Source organism: Bidens hawaiensis, unplaced genomic scaffold, assembly GCF_021521415.1.
Source record: "Bidens hawaiensis isolate Kalapana, Puna unplaced genomic scaffold, B.hawaiensis_p1.1 tig00025765_1, whole genome shotgun sequence".
NCBI classification, from domain to species: Eukaryota; Viridiplantae; Streptophyta; class Magnoliopsida; order Asterales; family Asteraceae; genus Bidens; species Bidens hawaiensis.
Window position 1 is genome coordinate 169,191 of NW_027494123.1, and position 19,890 is coordinate 189,080.

At 37.8% G+C, this 19,890-nt stretch overlaps 1 protein-coding gene and 1 pseudogene across 2 annotated transcripts; both read left to right on the plus strand.

Moving 5' to 3' along the window:
* Positions 1-1,249: 1,249 nt before the first annotated feature.
* Positions 1,250-13,032, plus strand: LOC143572190 (protein SIEL-like; annotated as a pseudogene). Its single transcript, XR_013142227.1, has 8 exons — positions 1,250-1,854; positions 2,225-2,305; positions 8,130-8,354; positions 8,970-9,161; positions 9,895-10,034; positions 10,124-10,213; positions 11,271-11,698; positions 12,112-13,032. The product of XR_013142227.1 is annotated as a protein SIEL-like (transcript).
* Positions 13,033-15,119: 2,087 nt separating this feature from the next.
* On the plus strand, positions 15,120-17,105 carry LOC143572191 (putative mannan endo-1,4-beta-mannosidase 9). Its single transcript, XM_077057410.1, has 5 exons — positions 15,120-15,598; positions 15,769-15,966; positions 16,099-16,221; positions 16,335-16,537; positions 16,710-17,105. Exons 1-5 carry the CDS (start codon positions 15,320-15,322, stop codon positions 17,077-17,079), a joined length of 1,173 nt encoding a protein of 390 aa, XP_076913525.1. The 5' UTR covers positions 15,120-15,319; the 3' UTR covers positions 17,080-17,105.
* Positions 17,106-19,890: the final 2,785 nt, after the last annotated feature.

Here is a 19,890-nt window from a genome sequence, read left to right on the forward strand (position 1 = left end):
CTCAAACCCTAACCGAAAGATCATCCAAACGAGCAATAGTAAACATGACTTGCCACTAACCTCATTTTTTTTTTTCACTTATGCCGTCACCATCACACCCGCTGGTTCCATTTTCTCCAAGTTTATCCATCACCAGTACTATATCCAAGTTCTCATGACAAACCAATCAACCAAAATCCAAACCGTCAAACATTCCGATCATAACCACCTCGTCTTCAGTTATAACAATAACAAACGAGAACAAATCGAAAACAGTGAACAGACACAACAAGGGCACGGGCCTAAACTTGACGATTGTTCAACAGAACACTGCCAAATAAACCGATTTGCTCTTGCAATAACCGATAAATCAACTAACTGTAAATAAACTATATAAAGTTACCTCAGACTAATCTCTTGCAAACAAATCTGAACCCGAACCTAAATGGTCTTCACAAAACCCGGTTCCCTGAAGCCGAGCAACCTCCAAAGAAAAACCCTAAAACCCGAAACACCCGACCCGGTGCTTCACCTGCAACGCCCGAGTGAAACCTGCAACTCCAAGAAGTCCAAAACAGGAATTCTAATTGCAAAATCACCCGGAAAACCGTCCCAAACAGCCCTGAAAAACAGCCCCGAACAGCCCTGTTAACCAGAAAAACGAAGATCTCTGACAATACTGTTCACCGCCGGAATCACTGTTCACGGCCGGAAACACTGTTCATGCCGGATACTGTTCACCACGGCACTGTAGCGGCGGCACTGTAGCAGCCCTTCTCAAACCAGCCTCTTCTACCTTTTTTTTTTTTTTTCGATCGATACCCGTGCAAAACCGTGTGTAAACAACGAGCCAAAGCTCTGATACCACTTGTTAGGAACAAAGCGGCGCGCGGAAGCGAAACAGCACACACATGCACAACGATAAACACACATAAACGAAAATATAAACGACACAAGAATTTAACGTGGTTCGGTCCCCGCGAGGGGACCTACGTCCACGGGCTGCAACTAGGTTTTCTTATTAGCTCAGAACCAAGATTACAATTACATGATGGGATATATATAATAAACAAGATTAGGGTTAAACATAATTAGGAGCCAAAACCGGGCCTTCTAATAAAACCGGCCCAAAGGCCTTCATAACCCAACAGTATGCTGGTTTAATACTTGTGTTATATGGTTTCTGATAGTTTATAATCTTTTACAGATGTTTAACAATTCTAAACCGTGAAACCAAACCGTTAGTAACCGTTTCTTCATTTTCATTTCCATGGAACAAAACCTCGTCTCCGATTTCAACAAAACCCTCAAAACCCAAACAACACCTTCCTTAAACCCTTCTCCATCGCTAGGTCTCTAATCATAAACCCCGCCACCACCGATCAAACAATCTCCACCATCATCCAAACCCTAACATCCAACCCCCAATCCCACCTTCACCACATCATCACTCTCTTAACCGAAATCTCCGCCATCCGCCTCCAATTATCACCCACCGTCACCACCGCACTCCACTCTCTCCTCCCCCACGCGCCACCACGTGCCGCCGCACTCACACTCTCACTCTCCACACTCTCTGAACACTCGGAGGGATTGTTTTTATCTCTATGCTTTGGTTCATCCGTGGCGGTCCGTCAGAGGCTGCTACCGGAGGCTGAGAAGTTTAACGTCTGGCCGTCGGTTCTGCTGACGGTGTATTTAGGGTTTACGAAGGATCCGTATCCGTATGTGCGGAAAGCGGCGTTGGATGGGTTGATTCGGTTGTGTGATCAAGTTGTTGTTGAGGATCGTGGTGTGATTGAAGGATGTTACTTGCGTGGTGTTGATTTGTTGAGTGATGCGGATGAATGTGTGAGATGCTCAGCTGTGAATATGGTAATTGTTTGGGGATTTTTGTTAATTGAATTGAGTTCATGTGTGCAAATTAGGGGTGTGTACGGTTCGGTTATCAGCCAAAACTAAAGTAGCCAAACGGTTTTCGGCTAATTGGTTCGGTTTATTCGGTTAATAACCATAATCAAATTTTGGCTATGAAATTTTTACTTAAAATTACATGATATGGATGTATAAATACATGAAACGGAGGCACAAAAGCTAGAATTATGTGAAAATATGGATGGTTCGGTTAGATTAAATTCGCTTAACCGGGGGTGCATAAAATAGCTGATAGCCGATTTTCGGCTAATTTGTTTTTCGGTTAATTTTGAATCGATTATTGCTCACCACCAGTGCAAATGTGTTGCAGGTGAGTGAGTGGGGGAAACTGCTTGTGGAAAATAGTGACGATGAAAGCAAAAGAGACTTGTCAGATGCATTGTATGTACAGGTATCAATTTCAAATGTCATTTTTAATTGAATTATTAGTCGTGAAGATGCAATATGGATATTAGAATGTTCTTTGACAATGCACCTATATGACAGTTAGTCTTGTAGTTGCGAGGCATGGTAATGGTAGAACTAGGGGTGTAAATGAGGCAAGCCGCTCGTGAGCAACTCAAAATTGGCTCGCTAAAAGCTCGAATCAAACCGAGTTAAATGAGCTCAAGGTTCATTCATACCAAATTATGGATATTATTGAAAAAGTTACCTTCTTTCTGGTACTATGGTTCATAATCGTTGTTTTTGTATAAAGAATGGTTTTAATAGCCAAGTTTATACTGTGAATTAGCTTTAATGAGAGCACATACATTTAAAAAGCTGATGGTTCACCATCACTTCGCTTTAGTGACATTGGCAAATGCTGTAGAACAGTGGCGGATCTAGAACAAAATTTTAGGGGTAACGTTTAATTTTTTTTTACCGTGTTTCATATAATGTAAACGAAACACGATACTAAATAAATTTATGCACATACCTAATAGATTTCACAACTTCGGTATTTCCAAGCTTGATTGCACAAATCCGTTTCGATAAGCTTCATTTTATAAAAAACATCTTTCAACGGTTTGAGATGATATCATCATGTTTTTGAAATTCTCGTTTAAAAAAGATTGTTAATAAGACTGGTTTTTTATCAACCAAGTTCCTTAATTTAACAATTTATCAACCAAGTTCCGATCTGATCGTCTCCAAGCTCGATCGACGGATTGATCTCACTTCACAGTTTGTGCGGCTCACATTGATTTTCAAGCGATCTGCTACAAGATCCGCCTCCACCGTCATCCTCCGTCGCCGCCGTGCTCCACCACCCGTCACTCTCCTTCACCACCATCCTCCGTCGCCGTGCTCCACCACCGTCACTCTCCTCCACCACCGTCACTCTTCTCCACCGTTGTGCTCCTCCATATCAGAAAGGTTTGATTTTCGTTTTTCCCCTAAAACCACTTTGATTGTAGACAAAATTTCACATACTGTACAGTGTACATACACCCATTTTGCAGCCAATTTTTGATTTTTTTAAACAGTTTTATTATTGATCTTTTAATTTATTTTTATTGTTTTCTCCGAAAATCTGTTTAATTAAGATTTTTTTATTAATTTTCGTTTTTTTGTTAATATTGAATAAACCAGATCTGTAACTTGTAGCATTATTATTATTATTATTGTGGGTATTATTATTATTATTATTATTATTATTATTATTATTATTATTATTATTATTATTATTTTTGTGTGCGCAATTATTATTATTTTTTGCTGCCGTTGGGGGTCCCAAAGCAAAAGAGTGAGCTTCTTGTAACCTGGCTGCCGTTGAGCTGTATCTGCCTTCATCATCTTCACGGTATACTCGTTCCTTTCTCACTATTATTATTATTATTTGTATTATTATTATTATTATTATCATTAGAACATACGTGATCCGGATCTTTGGAGTTTATTTTCATTTTAAGATCTCTTGACTATTATTGTTATTGCTACACACTATTATTATTATTAGTTTTTGTTACTATTATGATTATTATTATTGATTTGGTGTTCTATTGCTTGTGTTTGTGTGATTAGTTGCAACCATAGAGCGTAGGAACCATGACTATTACTTGAGACCATGTCCTGAAACGAGGGGTGTAGGAAAGAGTAAAGATAGGGAGCGTATATTGCGTTTGGCTTCTTGGAATGTAGGAACATTAAATGGTAAGTTGCTAGAATTGGTAGATGTGCTTAAAAGACGTAGGGTTCAGATAGCATGCCTCCAGGAGACTAAGTGGAAAGGACATAGAGGGGCTGAGTGTAATGGGTATAAGTTGTGGTACTCGGGGTCTGATGGAGCTAGAAATGGAGTGGGGTTTCTAGTGGCTAAGGAAATACACACTAGTGTGGTGGAGGTGATAAGACATAATGACAGGATTATGGTGTTGAAATTAGTACTAGGAGAGGAAGTAGTGGCAGTAGTCTCCGCCTACGCGCCTCATGTAGGCCTAGGGGATCAGGAAAAGAGAGAATTTTGAGATTGCCTAGACGCAGTGGTAGGGGGCATACCTAGGGGGAGAGGATTTGCATAGGAGGTGATTTTAATGGACACATTGGTAAGGCTAACGATGGTTTTCAAGCCGTACATGGGGGTTTCGGTTTTGGTGATAGGAATGAGACCGGAACAGATCTTCTAGAGTTTGCGGTGGCGCATGACCTAGGTATTATAAATTCTTATTTTAGGAAACAAGATTCTCATTTAATCACTTTTAGCAGTGGCGGACGCGACACGCAAATTGACTACCTTTTGATGAGGCAAGGAGACCGACGTTGGTGGAAGGACTGCAAAGTCATACCTGAGGAGGCAGTTGTGACTCAACATCGACTACTAGTGACAGATATAGCCTTCAGAAATAAGCTGACTGTTCGAGAGAAGAAAGGTATACCGAGAATTCGATGGGGAAATTTGAAGGACGAAAATCTCCTACTGTTTAAGGATAAACTAATACTGCATACACGGGCTTGACTAAATGGGGACTCAACTCATATATGGGAAGCTATGGAGACAAAGATCATCCAAGTAGCAAAGGAGACTCTCGGGGTCACAACAGGAAAGACTAGTGGGCATAAGGAGTCTAGGTGGTGGAATGACGCAGTGCAAGACAAGATAAGGGACAAACAAGGATGTTTTAGGGAGCTAATGAGGTGCACGAATGAGGAGGAGCGAGTGGAATTGAGGGACAACTACAAAACGGGCAAGATAGAGGCGAAGAAGGCAGTTGGCGGAAGCAAAGAAGGCGGCCTTTAAACGGATGTATGAAAGTCTAGAAACAAAAGAGGGGGAACATGCTATGTTTAAGATTGCCAAAGCCAGGGAGCGTAGAAGGCAAGATCTAGGACCGGTGAAGTTCATAAAGGATACAGATGGGCATGTACTGGTCAAGGAGCCGGACATCAAGCTAAGATGGCAAACCTACTTCCACAATCTTTTTAACAATGGGAGAGCTTACCAAGAAGAACATGACAACACAAACTTTCAACGACAACAATCGAATAACTGCTACTGCCGACGGATCACACGAGAAGAGGTGAAGGATGCACTTAGGAGGATGGGAAGGTCTAAGGCGGTTGGCTCAGACAACATACCCATCGAGGTGTGGAAGTGTCTGGGGGAGGAAGGAGTCATGTGGTTAACTACTCTGTTCAATAGTATTCTCAAATCAGGTAAGATGCCAGACCAGTGGAGGAGCAGCGTTGTAGTTCCTATCTATAAGAACAAAGGAGACGCCCAATGTTGTGGTAACTACCGAGGAATCAAACTACTAAGTCATACTATGAAGCTATGGGAAAGAGTGATTGAGGTTAGACTTAGACGAGAAACTCAGGTTACGGCCAACCAATTTGGCTTCATGCCGGGGCGTTCCACCACAGAGGCAATACACCTTATAAGAAGATTAATGGAAAAGTATAGGGAGAAGAAGCATGATCTACATATGGTGTTTATTGACCTAGAAAAGGCCTACGACAGTGTGCCATGACAGGTGCTCTGGGAGTGCTTGGAGGGTAGAAGAGTGCCCAGGAAATACATAGAGATAATTATGGATATGTATACCAGGAGTGAAACAAGTGTCCGTGCGCCAGTGGGGGATACTGATTTCTTTCCTGTAGAGGTAAGTCTTCACCAGGGGTCAGCGTTGAGCCCGTTTCTTTTTGCGGTAGTCTTGGATGAGTTGTCAAAGTCGATTCAGGGGACTCTCCCGTGGTGCATGATGTTCGCAGACGATATTGTGTTACTTGCTGAGAAAAAACAAGATCTAAACATGAGGCTTGAGGAGTGGCGAACAACCTTAGAGACAAAAGGTTTAAAGATTAGCCGATCTAAGGCGGAGTACCTCCACTGTGATTTTGGTGGGATAAACGACAATGAAGACGCACAGATCACAATTGAAGGGCAGGTGGTCCCGCAGGTAACGAAGTTCAAGTATTTAGGATCATTTGTACAGAGCGATGGGGAATTAGACAGTGATGTGACCCACCGAGTTCAGGTAGGATGGTGTAGATGGAAAGCAGCCACAGGTATATTGTGCGACAAGAGTTTCCCGACTAAACTAAAGGGAAAATTCTATAGGGTGGCAGTTAGACCTGCAATGCTATATGGAACAGATTGTTGGGCCATCAAGAAGGCACAAGTGCGGAAGATGGAGGTAGCAGAGATGAGAATGCTACGTTGGATGTGTGGGCACACAAGGCTAGACCGAATAAGAAACGTTGTGTTTCGCGAGAGATTAGGGGTGGCGAACATAGCAGACAAGATAAGAGAGTGGAGATTGAGATGGTTTGGACATGTAAAGAGAAGACAGACGACGAATCCTGTTAGATCCGTAGAAAACATTACTATAGAGGGGAGGAGGGGTAGAGGACGACCGAAATTGACTTGGGATGAGAGGATTAGGCATGATTTGATAGAGCTAAACCTCTCCGAGGACATGGTTGAGGATAGGAATTTGTGGAGAAGTAGAATTAAAGTTAAGGATTTTTAGAGAGAATTGAATACCTTAGGGCTTAGACTTAACTTATTTAGGTCACATACCATAATGGTATTTCCCTTACATATATTATTATTATTATTATAATAATTATTATTATAATTATTATTAGCTTTTATATAGCTGTTAAACTGTGATCTTATTATTAATATTATTATAATTAGTAGTAGTTTTTATATAACTGTTAAACTTTGATTTCCTTTATTTTGCTTCATACACATGTACTTAGAGCCGAGGGTCTCTCTGGAAGCCACCTCTTTATTCCTTTGGATAGAGGTACGGTGTGCCTACATCCCACCCTCCCCAGACCCTACTTATAGCTTTGCTGTCTGTGGGATTTTACTGGGCATGATTGATTGATTTGATTTTTAAAAAATACCTAAAGTGTAACTGTCGGAGGCCAGAGCAGCGGCTGGACGACTGCAGCAGTGGAGGTCGGAGGGTATAATAGGGTATGCGTGTGCGTCGATGGTTTTTCTAACAGTGGAGATTGTTGTTGTTTTGTTTCATTGTCGGGCCTTCAAAAAACAAAGAACAAATGGTGTGGCAGTGGACCTTTGAATTAGTTTGGGCTTTTAATTGGAGTAGGTGTGGGCTTTTAATTAGTTTAAGCTTTAATGTGCTTGGGCTTTTAATTAAACTTTGAGAGTATAAGGTGTTTGGATATTGATGAGGGGTAACATATATTTTTTTTAGAGGTAGCGAAATACAAAAACCTTCAAAAAATAAATAAAATTTGCATTTGCGGCTAAAAGTTGAGGGGTAGCGGAGGCTACCCCTGCTTGTTAAGCAGGTCCGCCCCTGCTGTAGAATAGCAATAAACTTAAGGTTTTTTTGGTACTATTATTCTGCTATGAAATGGGTGCTGATATGTGATTCACAAGCTGCATATTCCCAGAATACCCTTATTAGACAAAAATCAAACGGATGTGCGACCTACCTCTTTTTTTTTCGGTGGTAATTTGACAACCACCACCATTTTCTCTCTCTCTTTCTTCTCTACTTGACTGAATTGATAATATGTTAATGATAATAAAATAAATAATATTACATATTCAATACAAAACATTATAACTGAAAAAAACATTAATTTAAGAATGTGTATAGAAAAAACAATGTCATGTCAAAACCATTGTACATGAGTAATAACTGATTAACAGCAAAAAAGCACAACTGAAACGAGTTATTCTATAACTCTCTAGTGTATCCCATCGCATTTTGATTTTCCGGTATCAATTGATTTGAATGTATTTTCAGCTCTGTTCAATGGTGAGAGACATGAGTATGAAAGTTAGAATGGAAGCTTTTAACGCCCTCGGTAAAGCAGGAAAAGTGTCCCAATATCTTCTGATGCAAACACTTTCTAAGAGAGTTCTAGAGGAAAATAAATTTAATGGTCAACCCTCAGTCAAACATCTTCGTTTAAGAGCATTAACCGCTGCTGGTGCCTTTTTACATGGGCTAGAAGATGAGTTTTATGAGGTACCCCTGACGCACTGCAATTATTATTATATTCTAGATGTCACAATTTCCATCCATTTACTTAAGAATGAGTCAATTTGGATTATGGTTTTATCTCAAACGGGTGTGTATGGGTAAAATGGGTCTTAATCTTTTGTTAATTAATTATTGATTGATTATTATTCATTTGGGCGAAAATATTCGGGTACCATCTTTTAATAATATTGTTTAAACTTACTTGATATTCATAACTAAATATGACTATCCATAAATTCAGTTTCAATTACATGCAAAGCTGAAACCAAACTGAAAGTTCAGGTTGTATGAAAACTTAAAATCAAAACTGTTGGTTTTTGTTTGGGCTCGGTTTTTTCGATTACGAGTCATTTTTTCCGGTTACGTATCGGTTTTTTTTTTTTTTGGTTTCATGCACAGCCCTAGGTAAAACTAAACAAATTAGTTCATTTAGGAATCAGATTAAAAGGGTGAAACGAGTTATAAGTCTCCCAAAAGGGTGTTTTCTAATGCCGAAAGCCTCCCAGATCTTTTTAGATTAAAATGATTTATTATTATTAAAATAGTTTATTTATTTTTTTATCATATATTTAACTGCATACGCTTGTTTTTAATTTGAAGGTACGGAGTTCTGCGTGTTATTCTTTGAGGATCCCTGCCATTCTTTGTGGTGATTTAGCTGAAAAAGTTTTAGGTTTATTGATGGATGTGTTGAATGATGATTCAACAGTCGTTAGATTGAAAGCTTTGGAAACCATGCATCACATGGCGGTTTTTGGTCACCTAAAAGTGCAAGACATGCACATGCACATGGTAAGTTTCTGTTCGTTGATTGATATATTGTATTGATAATCATGTTTGATAGAATCTGGATTCTGATTAAAAGTAGTTTAAAAAATGAATGATTCAATGTGAATTCTCAGTAGAATTGGCGATTTCAACACACTAAAATATGAATGATTTGGTTTGGGTTATGTGCTGTAACCAAACAGGTGAAATAAAAGGAGTTAGCTTGAAAAGAAACAGGCCAAAAGCGTTGAAAGTGTTTTTGCTGAGCCTGAGCTTGTCAAATTTCGAGCTCGGCATGTTTAACTTAAGGGTGTTTGAGTTCGACTCGTTTTTTATTAATTATTATTTTTATATACATTTATTTTATATATATATTTACAATCATAACTTTTGTATATAAACAAAATATATATTGTTTAGTTATTTTATCATAAATTTATGCATGATATTTATTATGTGTGTGTGTGTGCGTATTTAATATTAAATAGATTTATATAAATAACAGGTTTGTTTAGACTCGTGAGCTTACTAGATAGGTGAAGCTTGTGCTCGGGCTCGTTTATGCTTGAGCTCTTTTAAGATGGGCCTTATTCGAGCTTTTTTGCGAGCCGATCTCAAGTAGCTCATAAGCGGCTTTGATCGTTTACAACTATGCAAAAGACTCGCCAGATCATTTTTATCAAAAAATGTTATTGGAATAATTTAGATGTTGTAATTATATCAAGCTCACTGTTTTTTTTATTGTTTTGATATGCAGTTTCTTGGAACTCTAGTTGACAGAACTCATCTGTAAGATTCACAGCAAGAAAAGTTCTTCGATTAACCAAGTTTGATAAGATGCCTATGTTTAAATTAGCTGCTGACAGTCTAATCAACAGTCTAGAAATCTATCCACAGGTAAGGTGCTATAATTCTTCTCATTTTAATTTTGTTTTTTACAAAAGTAATTTTTTTGTTGATCAAGATTTTGATTCTGGTTGTTTCAGGATGAACCAGATGTTCTCTCTGTTATATTTGAAATTGGCCGAAATCATGGAAATTTTGCTGTAAGCATCACAGAGGAAACCTTTTTAGAGGTTGAATACTTTTATTCTTTTTTATCTATCAGAATTTTTAACACGGAGTTGCAACATTAGTCCTCAAGTTTCAAAAAGTACAACTTTAGATGCACGAACGTAACACCATTGACCTTAAAAGTGATGGACGCTAAGTGTACATGTAAATTGACAAAATTACCCTTTAGTATAAAAAAAGTAAAAGATCTAAAGTTTTAGTTTTTTAAAAGAATATAATAGACCCCACCATTCTATTACTAAAGGGTAGCTTGGTCATTTTACATGCACTTAAATAAAAAACTTATCGTCCGTGCGAGCTACTTGGCTCACTAAAAGCTCGAATCGAGCTGAGCTTAAATGAGCCCAAGCCCGAGCCTAAAAGTAAGCTCGTTTATTAAATGAGCCCGAGTTTCACTTATCGAGCTCAAGTAGGCTAGTGAGCCCAAACGATCTTTTCTGTTATATAGTTTATTAACATATCAAATATATATTTACACAATATTTATTATTATATATCAAATTATAACAAAAATAACTAAATAATTTATACATGTGTTGTAATAAAAGTTTGTATATCTAAATATATATAAATATAATTATAAATATACGTAAAAAATATTTCAAAAATATATATATAAACTGATAAATAAATAATAAATGAGCCGAGCTTAGTTGTCTGAAGTTGTGATTTTTGAAACTTGGGTACTAAAGTTTCAATATGGTCAAACTATAGGGACTATCTACGCATCATTTTTTATTACTTGCCTTTTAAACTTTTCTTTTCTTAGAGGAGGATTCAAATAAAAATAAATAGTTTCCCAAGAATGATAAGAAGGGCATAAAATTTGGAGTTAGAAAACTATGTGGGCTTGAAACTATGTAGGGGTGGGTTAGTTAAGACTTAAGAAACTATTTTGTAATTTGGAAACTACTAATCTCAACCAACCACAAGATCCTAGATCTAAGGGCCTAGATCTATCCTTACTCTTCATAGAAAACTGTCTTTTTTACTTTAACCCACCCCCTTTTTCTTAAATGAGTAAATCCATATGTCTTTTAATCTGTAAACGTGTTTTAGATGGAACCTTGTTCCGCAAGCGACTGGGACTTCAACAGCTCAAAAACTGCTTCAATGATCACGTTAGCGATCTCTGCTCCACTCTCCCATGAAAGACAACATTTTCACATAATACCATCAACAATATTTTCTTACGCGGCTACAATGCTCGGAAGAATATCTAATGGGTTGACTGAAGTAATGGACTGGGCCACACTTTTGTCTTATTTGTCACATTGTAGTATGTCAACTGGGCCCCACCATATAGAGATCGAAGATGATGTGGCAACAGAGGTCAGCGGTCAAATATCGGTTTCCCGTGTGGTTGATCCGCTTGAACTACATGATAAAGAATATAACTGTGTGAAGTTTGTTCTCGCTAATGTTGCAGAAATATGGCAGCCTTTGATGAAGCTCGGATGCATCAGTGAATTGCTTACGGCTTTAAGGTTAGTTTGCGTTTATTCCTTTTTAAATTTTATTTTTATTTATAAGGGTAATATGGTCAATTAACAAAGATTGATAGAAAAACAGACCATGTTAGAAACATATAGTTAATTGAAACAAGAATGAAATTACATTGATTGAAAAAGATAAATTTTAACTTGTGGTCTGAAATGGTTATTTTAGCCAAACCACAAGGACTAAGACCATAGGTTAATAAAAAAGTATTATTTAAAACATTAATATCACGTATTAGTTTTAAAATATGTCCATCTTAAGTTTCATAATTTATTTGTAGATTAGTTTCTTATATCTTATCCACTAACCATATAATTGTAAAATCTTATTTCGTCTATTTCATATTATTTATATCATGACTTAATATTGCTACACTAAATCTATTAATATGTTTACACAGGCGTTGGAAGGAAGAGCTAGCAGCCCATATTACCGACTCACGGCAATCCGATTCTGTTTTAACGTTTACTTTACAGTATCTTGACGCCATTAAACTGCTTTCAAAAGCATGGTGCCACGTTATGTGCCCGTTAGACTTCATGTACAACGAGGTCGGGGACTTGGGATATATTTTACAGAAATTAGACACAAAACTCAAAGAATTAAGATACCGTTTTATCGGGCTGAGTGAAGAAGGCGAGCAGCATATTATTGAGCTCGCACTCGTCGCGTGTACCCTCAAATTATCCACTTTTGATCCCCGTATTCACGAACTTGCTTTAAAGAAATTGCTGGCTTACAAAGAAACATCAATGGAACCTTCTGGATTCTTGACTGAACTAATGAAAACATTGCAAAAAGACGAGAGTGATATATTCAGTTTTCGTGAACCACTCAAGTTGTTCTCGTTAACACAACTTGTGTTATCTAGAGAGTTGAGATACATGAGGGCGGAACTTGAAATTGATGACAATGCTTGGTTAAAACCTGTTCCTTTTGTGGCGGGACTACCCGCTGGAATACCGTTAAAGATGAAGCTACATAACACGCCGTTTGATGCCAAGTTGTGGCTAACGATGTCGCGATCGAAAGACGCTGTTGATTATGTGTTTATTGATTTGAAAGAGTTTGAAGGTTGTGATGAGATGAGAGAGTTTAGAGTTATAGCCCCTTTCTATAAGACCCCAAAAGTTGATTCTTTTGTATTGTTGTTATGTATAGGTATAGAATGTGAGGAAGTGTCATGTATTAGAGGTCATGGCTATGGTGGGCCAAATCATGACCTTGTTTACCTTTGCAAAGAAAAACAAGTGTTCTTGTCTAAAGGTAAACAATATTAAATTATTTGGTTATACTAATATGAACAAGGAGATGCAATATTTTATGGTTAAGTTTTGGGAAAGTAATTTCAAAGTTCTTTCTAAAGGAAAAGCTATGACCTATGAAGAGTGCTTTTTATTTTTATTTTTTATTGTTTTTAGTTTGAACGAATTATATTATATGTTTGTCTACCATAAGCTAGAGGTAAAAAGATGCATGTAATTCAAGGAGGGATAAGAAATTAAAATTAATTCAAGTGAACCATTATAGTCAAATAACTCTCAAGAAGATGGTTTGTAATATTGTTTATTGAAGACAAATGGGTTTGATTCGGAACAAATAGAATATCGTTTACCGAATTACAAGTGAGGAAAGGCGACACTACTAGAAAAAGAGACATTTTTCTATGACTGCTTTTGTAGGAAATTTGTTGGAAAACCCACTTTCTAACAATTTTCCAACAAAAAAGTTGTGTTGAAAAAACACATGCTTGAAAATTGTTTTCAACCGTTTTCCAAAAACTTTTCTTACAAAATTGCTACAAAAATACACCGTCTCAAACTTTCTACAACATTCCTACAAAAACTATTTTCTGATTCGCAACAACAATCCAACAAAGACAAAACTGATGCACTAATTAATTTGGCATGACCGCATGAGACCAACATATGCTTTTTATCGGCGAAGAAATAAACTCTGAGCTTAAACCGACTTTATTGCTAAAACCTTCACACATGCATTTAACAGGATTTGAACCCGCAACCCGCAATCACTTAAAGGAGAAAACAGCTTTCACATCAGGATGCCCTTTGTGCAAGATCTTGAATTTCAAAACAACATATTAGTTATACAAATATATGACCCGCCTAATTTCATTCATGGAGGAGTTCTCGCTTCTTTATCCATTCTCTTAGGTATTAAGCAATATAGGTTGAGAAGAGCTCGAATATCCACAAATCGATTTCGAATTACCGGGTTCAATGATCAAATGACAAAACTTATTATTTCTTCTTTAAATCCAAATCCGTATCCAATTTGTTCAAAGTTCACCACACGGATCCAACTTCTCGAACACCTTGAAAACAATATAAAAATAACAAGCTTTGAACACGGTTAAACAATGACGAAAACCCGACCAATTTTGACTTTCTTAAGTTTGGTCAATCAGAACATATAATTATTTCTCGGCCAAAAAACATCTTGCAAACATGTGGCTTGGCTCATTATTTCTTGTAGTTGAATCAAATTTGTGCGAGCAGGCCTAATTAAAATATGAGACTGATCCATCATTCTGGCCCAAAACTGAAATAAAACAGGCAGCCCAATAGTGAACATTCTTGCCGGGCCATTTCTTGATATATTATATCAGCCCAACTGTCAAACATAAGACGGAAATGCCGGAACGCGAACCGTGGTTCACAGCTCACAAGGTACTATCATGCAATATAAAATATGGCAATATCTAATTAATTTATTTATTTCAAAATTCAAATAAAGTGCACAAGTTTCAATATATGACAATAATAATCCAAATTTAAATAAAATGCAAATATCCACTGTTTTAATATCTAACGGTCTCTCTATGTGTCCTTCACCTTAGTTAAGAGACATAATTCAATTTACCGCTTAAAGAGTCACGTATAATAAAACCACCAAATATCCATTCACCATGTTTTCCAACATTATGTACAAGTACCTAATACAAAAATCCTATAACTAGCTAGAATCGGAACCGTGGAATGAGTTTTCTAATCATTAAAGAGTACGACGGTCGTGTTTGTCTTGCGTGATGTTAATCCGGCCACAAATCAGGCAAGGTAAAAAAGTCATCAGCTAGTCATATGTAATTTGCTATATATATATATATATATCGATCCACTTGATGTTATATGCTTCTAAGATGAAACAGAAAGTGACATCACATGCAAATTGAAGCTCATGCAACATGCGTCACCTCACCTCACCAGATGTTACTTACAAGATCCACGCACATAGAGAAATAATATATATTGACCAGAAATAGAAGCTTCAAACGAACAAATTGCACACAAGCTAGCAAACGACTACCAAACGCTTTGTGTTTCGCAGTTGACACCAACTGAATTGTGATGACGCCTTATGCAACTACTTTATGTTTGGAGTTAAAGCTGTTCATGCAACCAACCGTATGGAGCCATGCATGGGCGTTCTTGAGTTACACAAGCAAGATGAAGAGGTCTCGTTTCCAGTTAGTTACTGATCCGTAGTATAAATACAGAGGGAGTTAGGACACCGGAACACACACTCTGCATTCCATCCATTGCTCATACTCATTTCGTATATCAACTTCTACTGAAATCTAATCAACCATGTCATCACCCAATGGAGATCATTCCGTTAATGGCAGTTTTGCAGAGACAAGGAAACATCGTTTCGAGGTTAATGGAAAGCCGATGTATTTTAACGGGTTTAACGCCTACTGGCTAATGTGTATGGCTGCTGATCCATCCACGAAAACCAAGGTCTCAGATGCTTTTCAAGAAGCTTCAAAAGTTGGAATGAACATCGTTAGGACCTGGGCTTTTAGTGATGGTGGCAGCAAACCCCTACAAACCTCTCCCGGTGTTTACAATGAGGACATGTTTAAGGTTCTCCAATAATCTGATGGATATCAATTTCATTTCTTTCCGTTTTTTTTATATGTGCTTGTCATTGATTTTATTTAAACTCAACTATAATCAGATATCAAACAAATATATATACTCCTAGGAGTAGCTAGGATATCAAACATCTAATCCTGGCTTCATTGTCTTTACAGGGGCTGGATTTTGTGATATCAGAAGCCAAAAAACATAACCTTCGCTTAATTCTAAGCTTGGTCAATAACTGGGACGATTTTGGAGGTAAAAAACAATACGTTCAATGGGCCAGGGATCATGGAGGGCAGTACGTTAACAGCGACGACGAATTCTTTTCTAACGCTGTCGTTAAAGGATATTATAAGAATCATGTGAAGGTATATACATATGATCTGCATGTTGGTCTTCAGTCACATTAATTATATATTTTCTACAGCATCCATAATTGGTTGTATATATGTTGTTGCTATTCTTGAGCATGCTAATTAATATGCGCAACTTACTTACAGAGCATTCTTACGAGACTCAACTCAATCACCGGTGTTGCCTATAAGGACGATCCCACCATCTTCGCATGGGAGCTGATGAATGAGCCCCGTTGCCAGTCTGATCTGTCGGGAAAGACGCTTCAGGTTCATCTATGCTAGCTTGTTCTCCAGCTAGCTAACCGCTAACACACACACACACACACGCACGCACGCACACACATATATAAATAACGCCTCGATCGCTCTTCTTCCTGTAGGAATGGACCGTAGAAATGGCCGCTGAAGTCAAATCAATTGACAGGAATCATCTTCTTGAAATTGGGCTTGAAGGGTTTTATGGAGAGTCGATGCCTGATAGGAAACAAATCAATCCAGGCTATGAAGTTGGGACTGACTTTATTTCAAACAACAAGATCAATGACGTAGATTTCGCTACCATCCATCTCTATCCGGATCAATGGTACCATCTGTTCCTTACCGCCATCTAACTCAAACACAAGTTTGTTCATTTTGTCAGGTATATAATCTGAAACGTACACCACCAGCCAACTCCAACACCTGGCTATAGTTATAGCGTTTTTATGTCATTTTGTTAGATTGATTGACATACATACACGTATTCTGATTCACAGGGTTTCGGGAGGAAGCGCTGAAGCTCAAGCCGAGTTTGTAGAAAAATGGATTAAAGCCCATATTGAGGATAGTAAAGTCGTCCTGCGAAAACCATTACTCATTGCGGAATTTGGTAAGTCCTCGTGGTCATCAGGCTACACCGTCAAGGCAAGGGACGATTACTTTCAAAACATATTCAACATGGCTTACGAAAGTGCAAGAAACGACGGGTCTTGTTCGGGCACAACGTTTTGGCAAGTCATGGCTGAAGGAATGGATAATTGGGGCGACGGATACCAAGTTGTGTTGGAGCAAAGCCCCTCAACTGCTGCCGTGATTGCACAACAATCACAAAAGATTTCTTCACTCAACTCGACGATGAACATATAGTTCTATGCTTACCACACAAGAAGAGCGATGGCCGATGAAATTGGATTCGTTTAAAATAGATATCTTTGTGCGGCAACACTAGCCGCCACCTTTGATTTGAAGCTTACATACCTTTAAAATTTGAATTTAAAAATAAGTTGAATCTAGGAACACTTTATTATTTAAAGACTGAAATTCACAGTGTAATGCACCATCCCTAAACCATGGATGGATGAATGAATTTGCTGGTTGGATTAATGCATGATAAGTAATGAATATTATTTTAAATCTAAATAATATGACACTATCCGTGTATATTTATTGAGTACTTTTGCTAACCAAACAGGTTGAAAATTCAACACCTTGATAACAAAGACTAAAATCCGTTGTCCATTTAAAACACGTTGTCTTAAACAAATTGTAACCTGACACTTACACCCAAAGAAATACTAATGATTCAAGTTAGAAATTAAAAAAAAAAACAAAAAACAAAAAACTTTACATGCGCAGTGATCTCCCAAATATTCTCCGCCTAAAACGATAGCAGCTTGTGTACCTTTACAACCACCAACAAGGCAAATAAAAGTAAAAAATAATAATGTTTTTGACAAAAAATAAATAAATTTATATAGAGCTTCAACAAGTACCGCGTAAACAACTTAACAATATCGCGAAACTAGAGATCGGAGAATATATGTTGGGCCCTATTTTGTGATGTAGTCTTTTGTATTAACTCATACAGCTCACGATGTAATTTATTAGCTTTCGGTTTCATTTCTGTATGTTTGAGCCCGAGACCTTGTATTTTAGAGCCCTTCGGGCTGACATTGTGTTGTAAAAGTCGGATTACAAGGCCATGGCGATTCCAAGGTCCTCGAACATCAACCTTGCCGTCGTTTTCCCAACTCGGCCACCATTACTTGCCAAGGTCCAACTCCGTCAAAAGTCGGAGTACCCGGGATTACTCGGCCTCCAAGGTCAACCCGGCCACCATTTCTTTTTAGTAAAAAGTTAAAAATAACAACAAAACATGAATATTTTGAATTAAGTTTTTTTTTTCATATAAATAATGTTTATTTTGACGTGAATTACGCTTGTCTTAACACATATATATAATATCCAATAATTATTTTATGTTATATTTATCTTGTTCGAGTACAGGCCGAGTTCTCCCCGAGTACTCCCTACAAGGGGCCGGGACAGCTGCCTAGGGATCGACTAGCGAGTTTTTAAACACTGGCTGGTATAATAGATGGGAGCATGGCATGGCTTCACCTATAAAAGGTGAAGCATGCACATGCTAAACCAACCTTTTGAAAACTCTATCTTATCTTTCTACCAACTCTCTCTTTTCTTTCCCTTTTCGACAGTGAACCGAACACAACAAGATCAGAGATCTCGGTTCCTTGTGAGTGATTTCCGCTAGCTCACAAGTGAGATTTATCAAAGAACATTGTTGTTTGATCCGTTCTAGGTACCTACAATTGCTATCAGAGCTTTCGGTTCAACCTTTTGTGGTTTTCAGATCGTAGTTTTCGGATTTTGATCTTAGTTTTTGTTGGATTTGAGGTTGTTTTTCGTGTTATCAACTACTTTTGGAGTACCTTACACCTTTGATCTACACGAAAATCATCAAATCTGTGTTTCTGAGTTTTTTAGTCTGGTTCAGATTTGGTTGAAAAACTTAGATCTAGGCCGATTTAGTGGATGTTAGACTACAGTCTTTTTTACTCTATTGGTAGTTTAGGCGCCATCTTAAAAAAATCACTGTAGCAAATCGAGCCGAGTTACTGTAGCAAATCGAGTGGAGTACTGTAGCAAATCGAGTTGGGTTACTGTAGCAAATCGAATCGAGTTACTTTAGCAAATCTAGTCGAGTACTGTAGCAAATCGAGACGAGTTACTTTAGCAAATCGAGTCGAGTACCGTCGCAATTACTTTACTGAAAAAAAAGTTTAGGTCCCGAAACCGGATCCGACAAACGAACGGATCTGTTCCTGATAAACGATCGAGACGGGTGTGGTGAAATCATACGATCGAATGAATAATACAATGATAATATAGATAACGAATGATCCCGTAATCGGTAAAAATATTAATATAATAAACGAACCGACCCCACCCAAGGTGAGTTCCCCTAGGGTGGGTGAAAACACCATAAAAACACACACATACAAAGACAACATGTGACATATATATAGAAAAAACAACAATATTTTAGAAGCATTTTTCCCGTTGAATCTAAACGCGTGCATCGAAGCTCTCATCTCGGATCCGGAATTCACGCCCACTTTAATTATTAGCCTGACCATAAATATATTACGAGTTTCGCCGTATTTATATCGCAAGTCACAAATTATTGGCCAAACAATCACCCCCTCGGCCTGTGATATCAAAAGTTTGACAACCCGTGTCTCGAATCTTCACAAATCACCCGATAAACCGAAGCCTCTTCGTTTCAATTCACCCCCTCAAGGTATGACCCGCCTAATTTCATTCATGGAGGAGTTCTCGCTTCTTTATCCATTCTCTTAGGTATTAAGCAATATAGGTTGAGAAGAGCTCGAATATCCACAAATCGATTTCGAATTACCGGGTTCAATGATCAAATGACAAAACTTATTATTTCTTCTTTAAATCCAAATCCGTATCCAATTTGTTCAAAGTTCACCACACGGATCCAACTTCTCGAACACCTTGAAAACAATATAAAAATAACAAGCTTTGAACAAGGTTAAACAATGACGAAAACCCGACCAATTTTGACTTTCTTAAGTTTGGTCAATTAGAACATATAATTATTTCTCGGCCCAAAAACATCTTGCAAACATG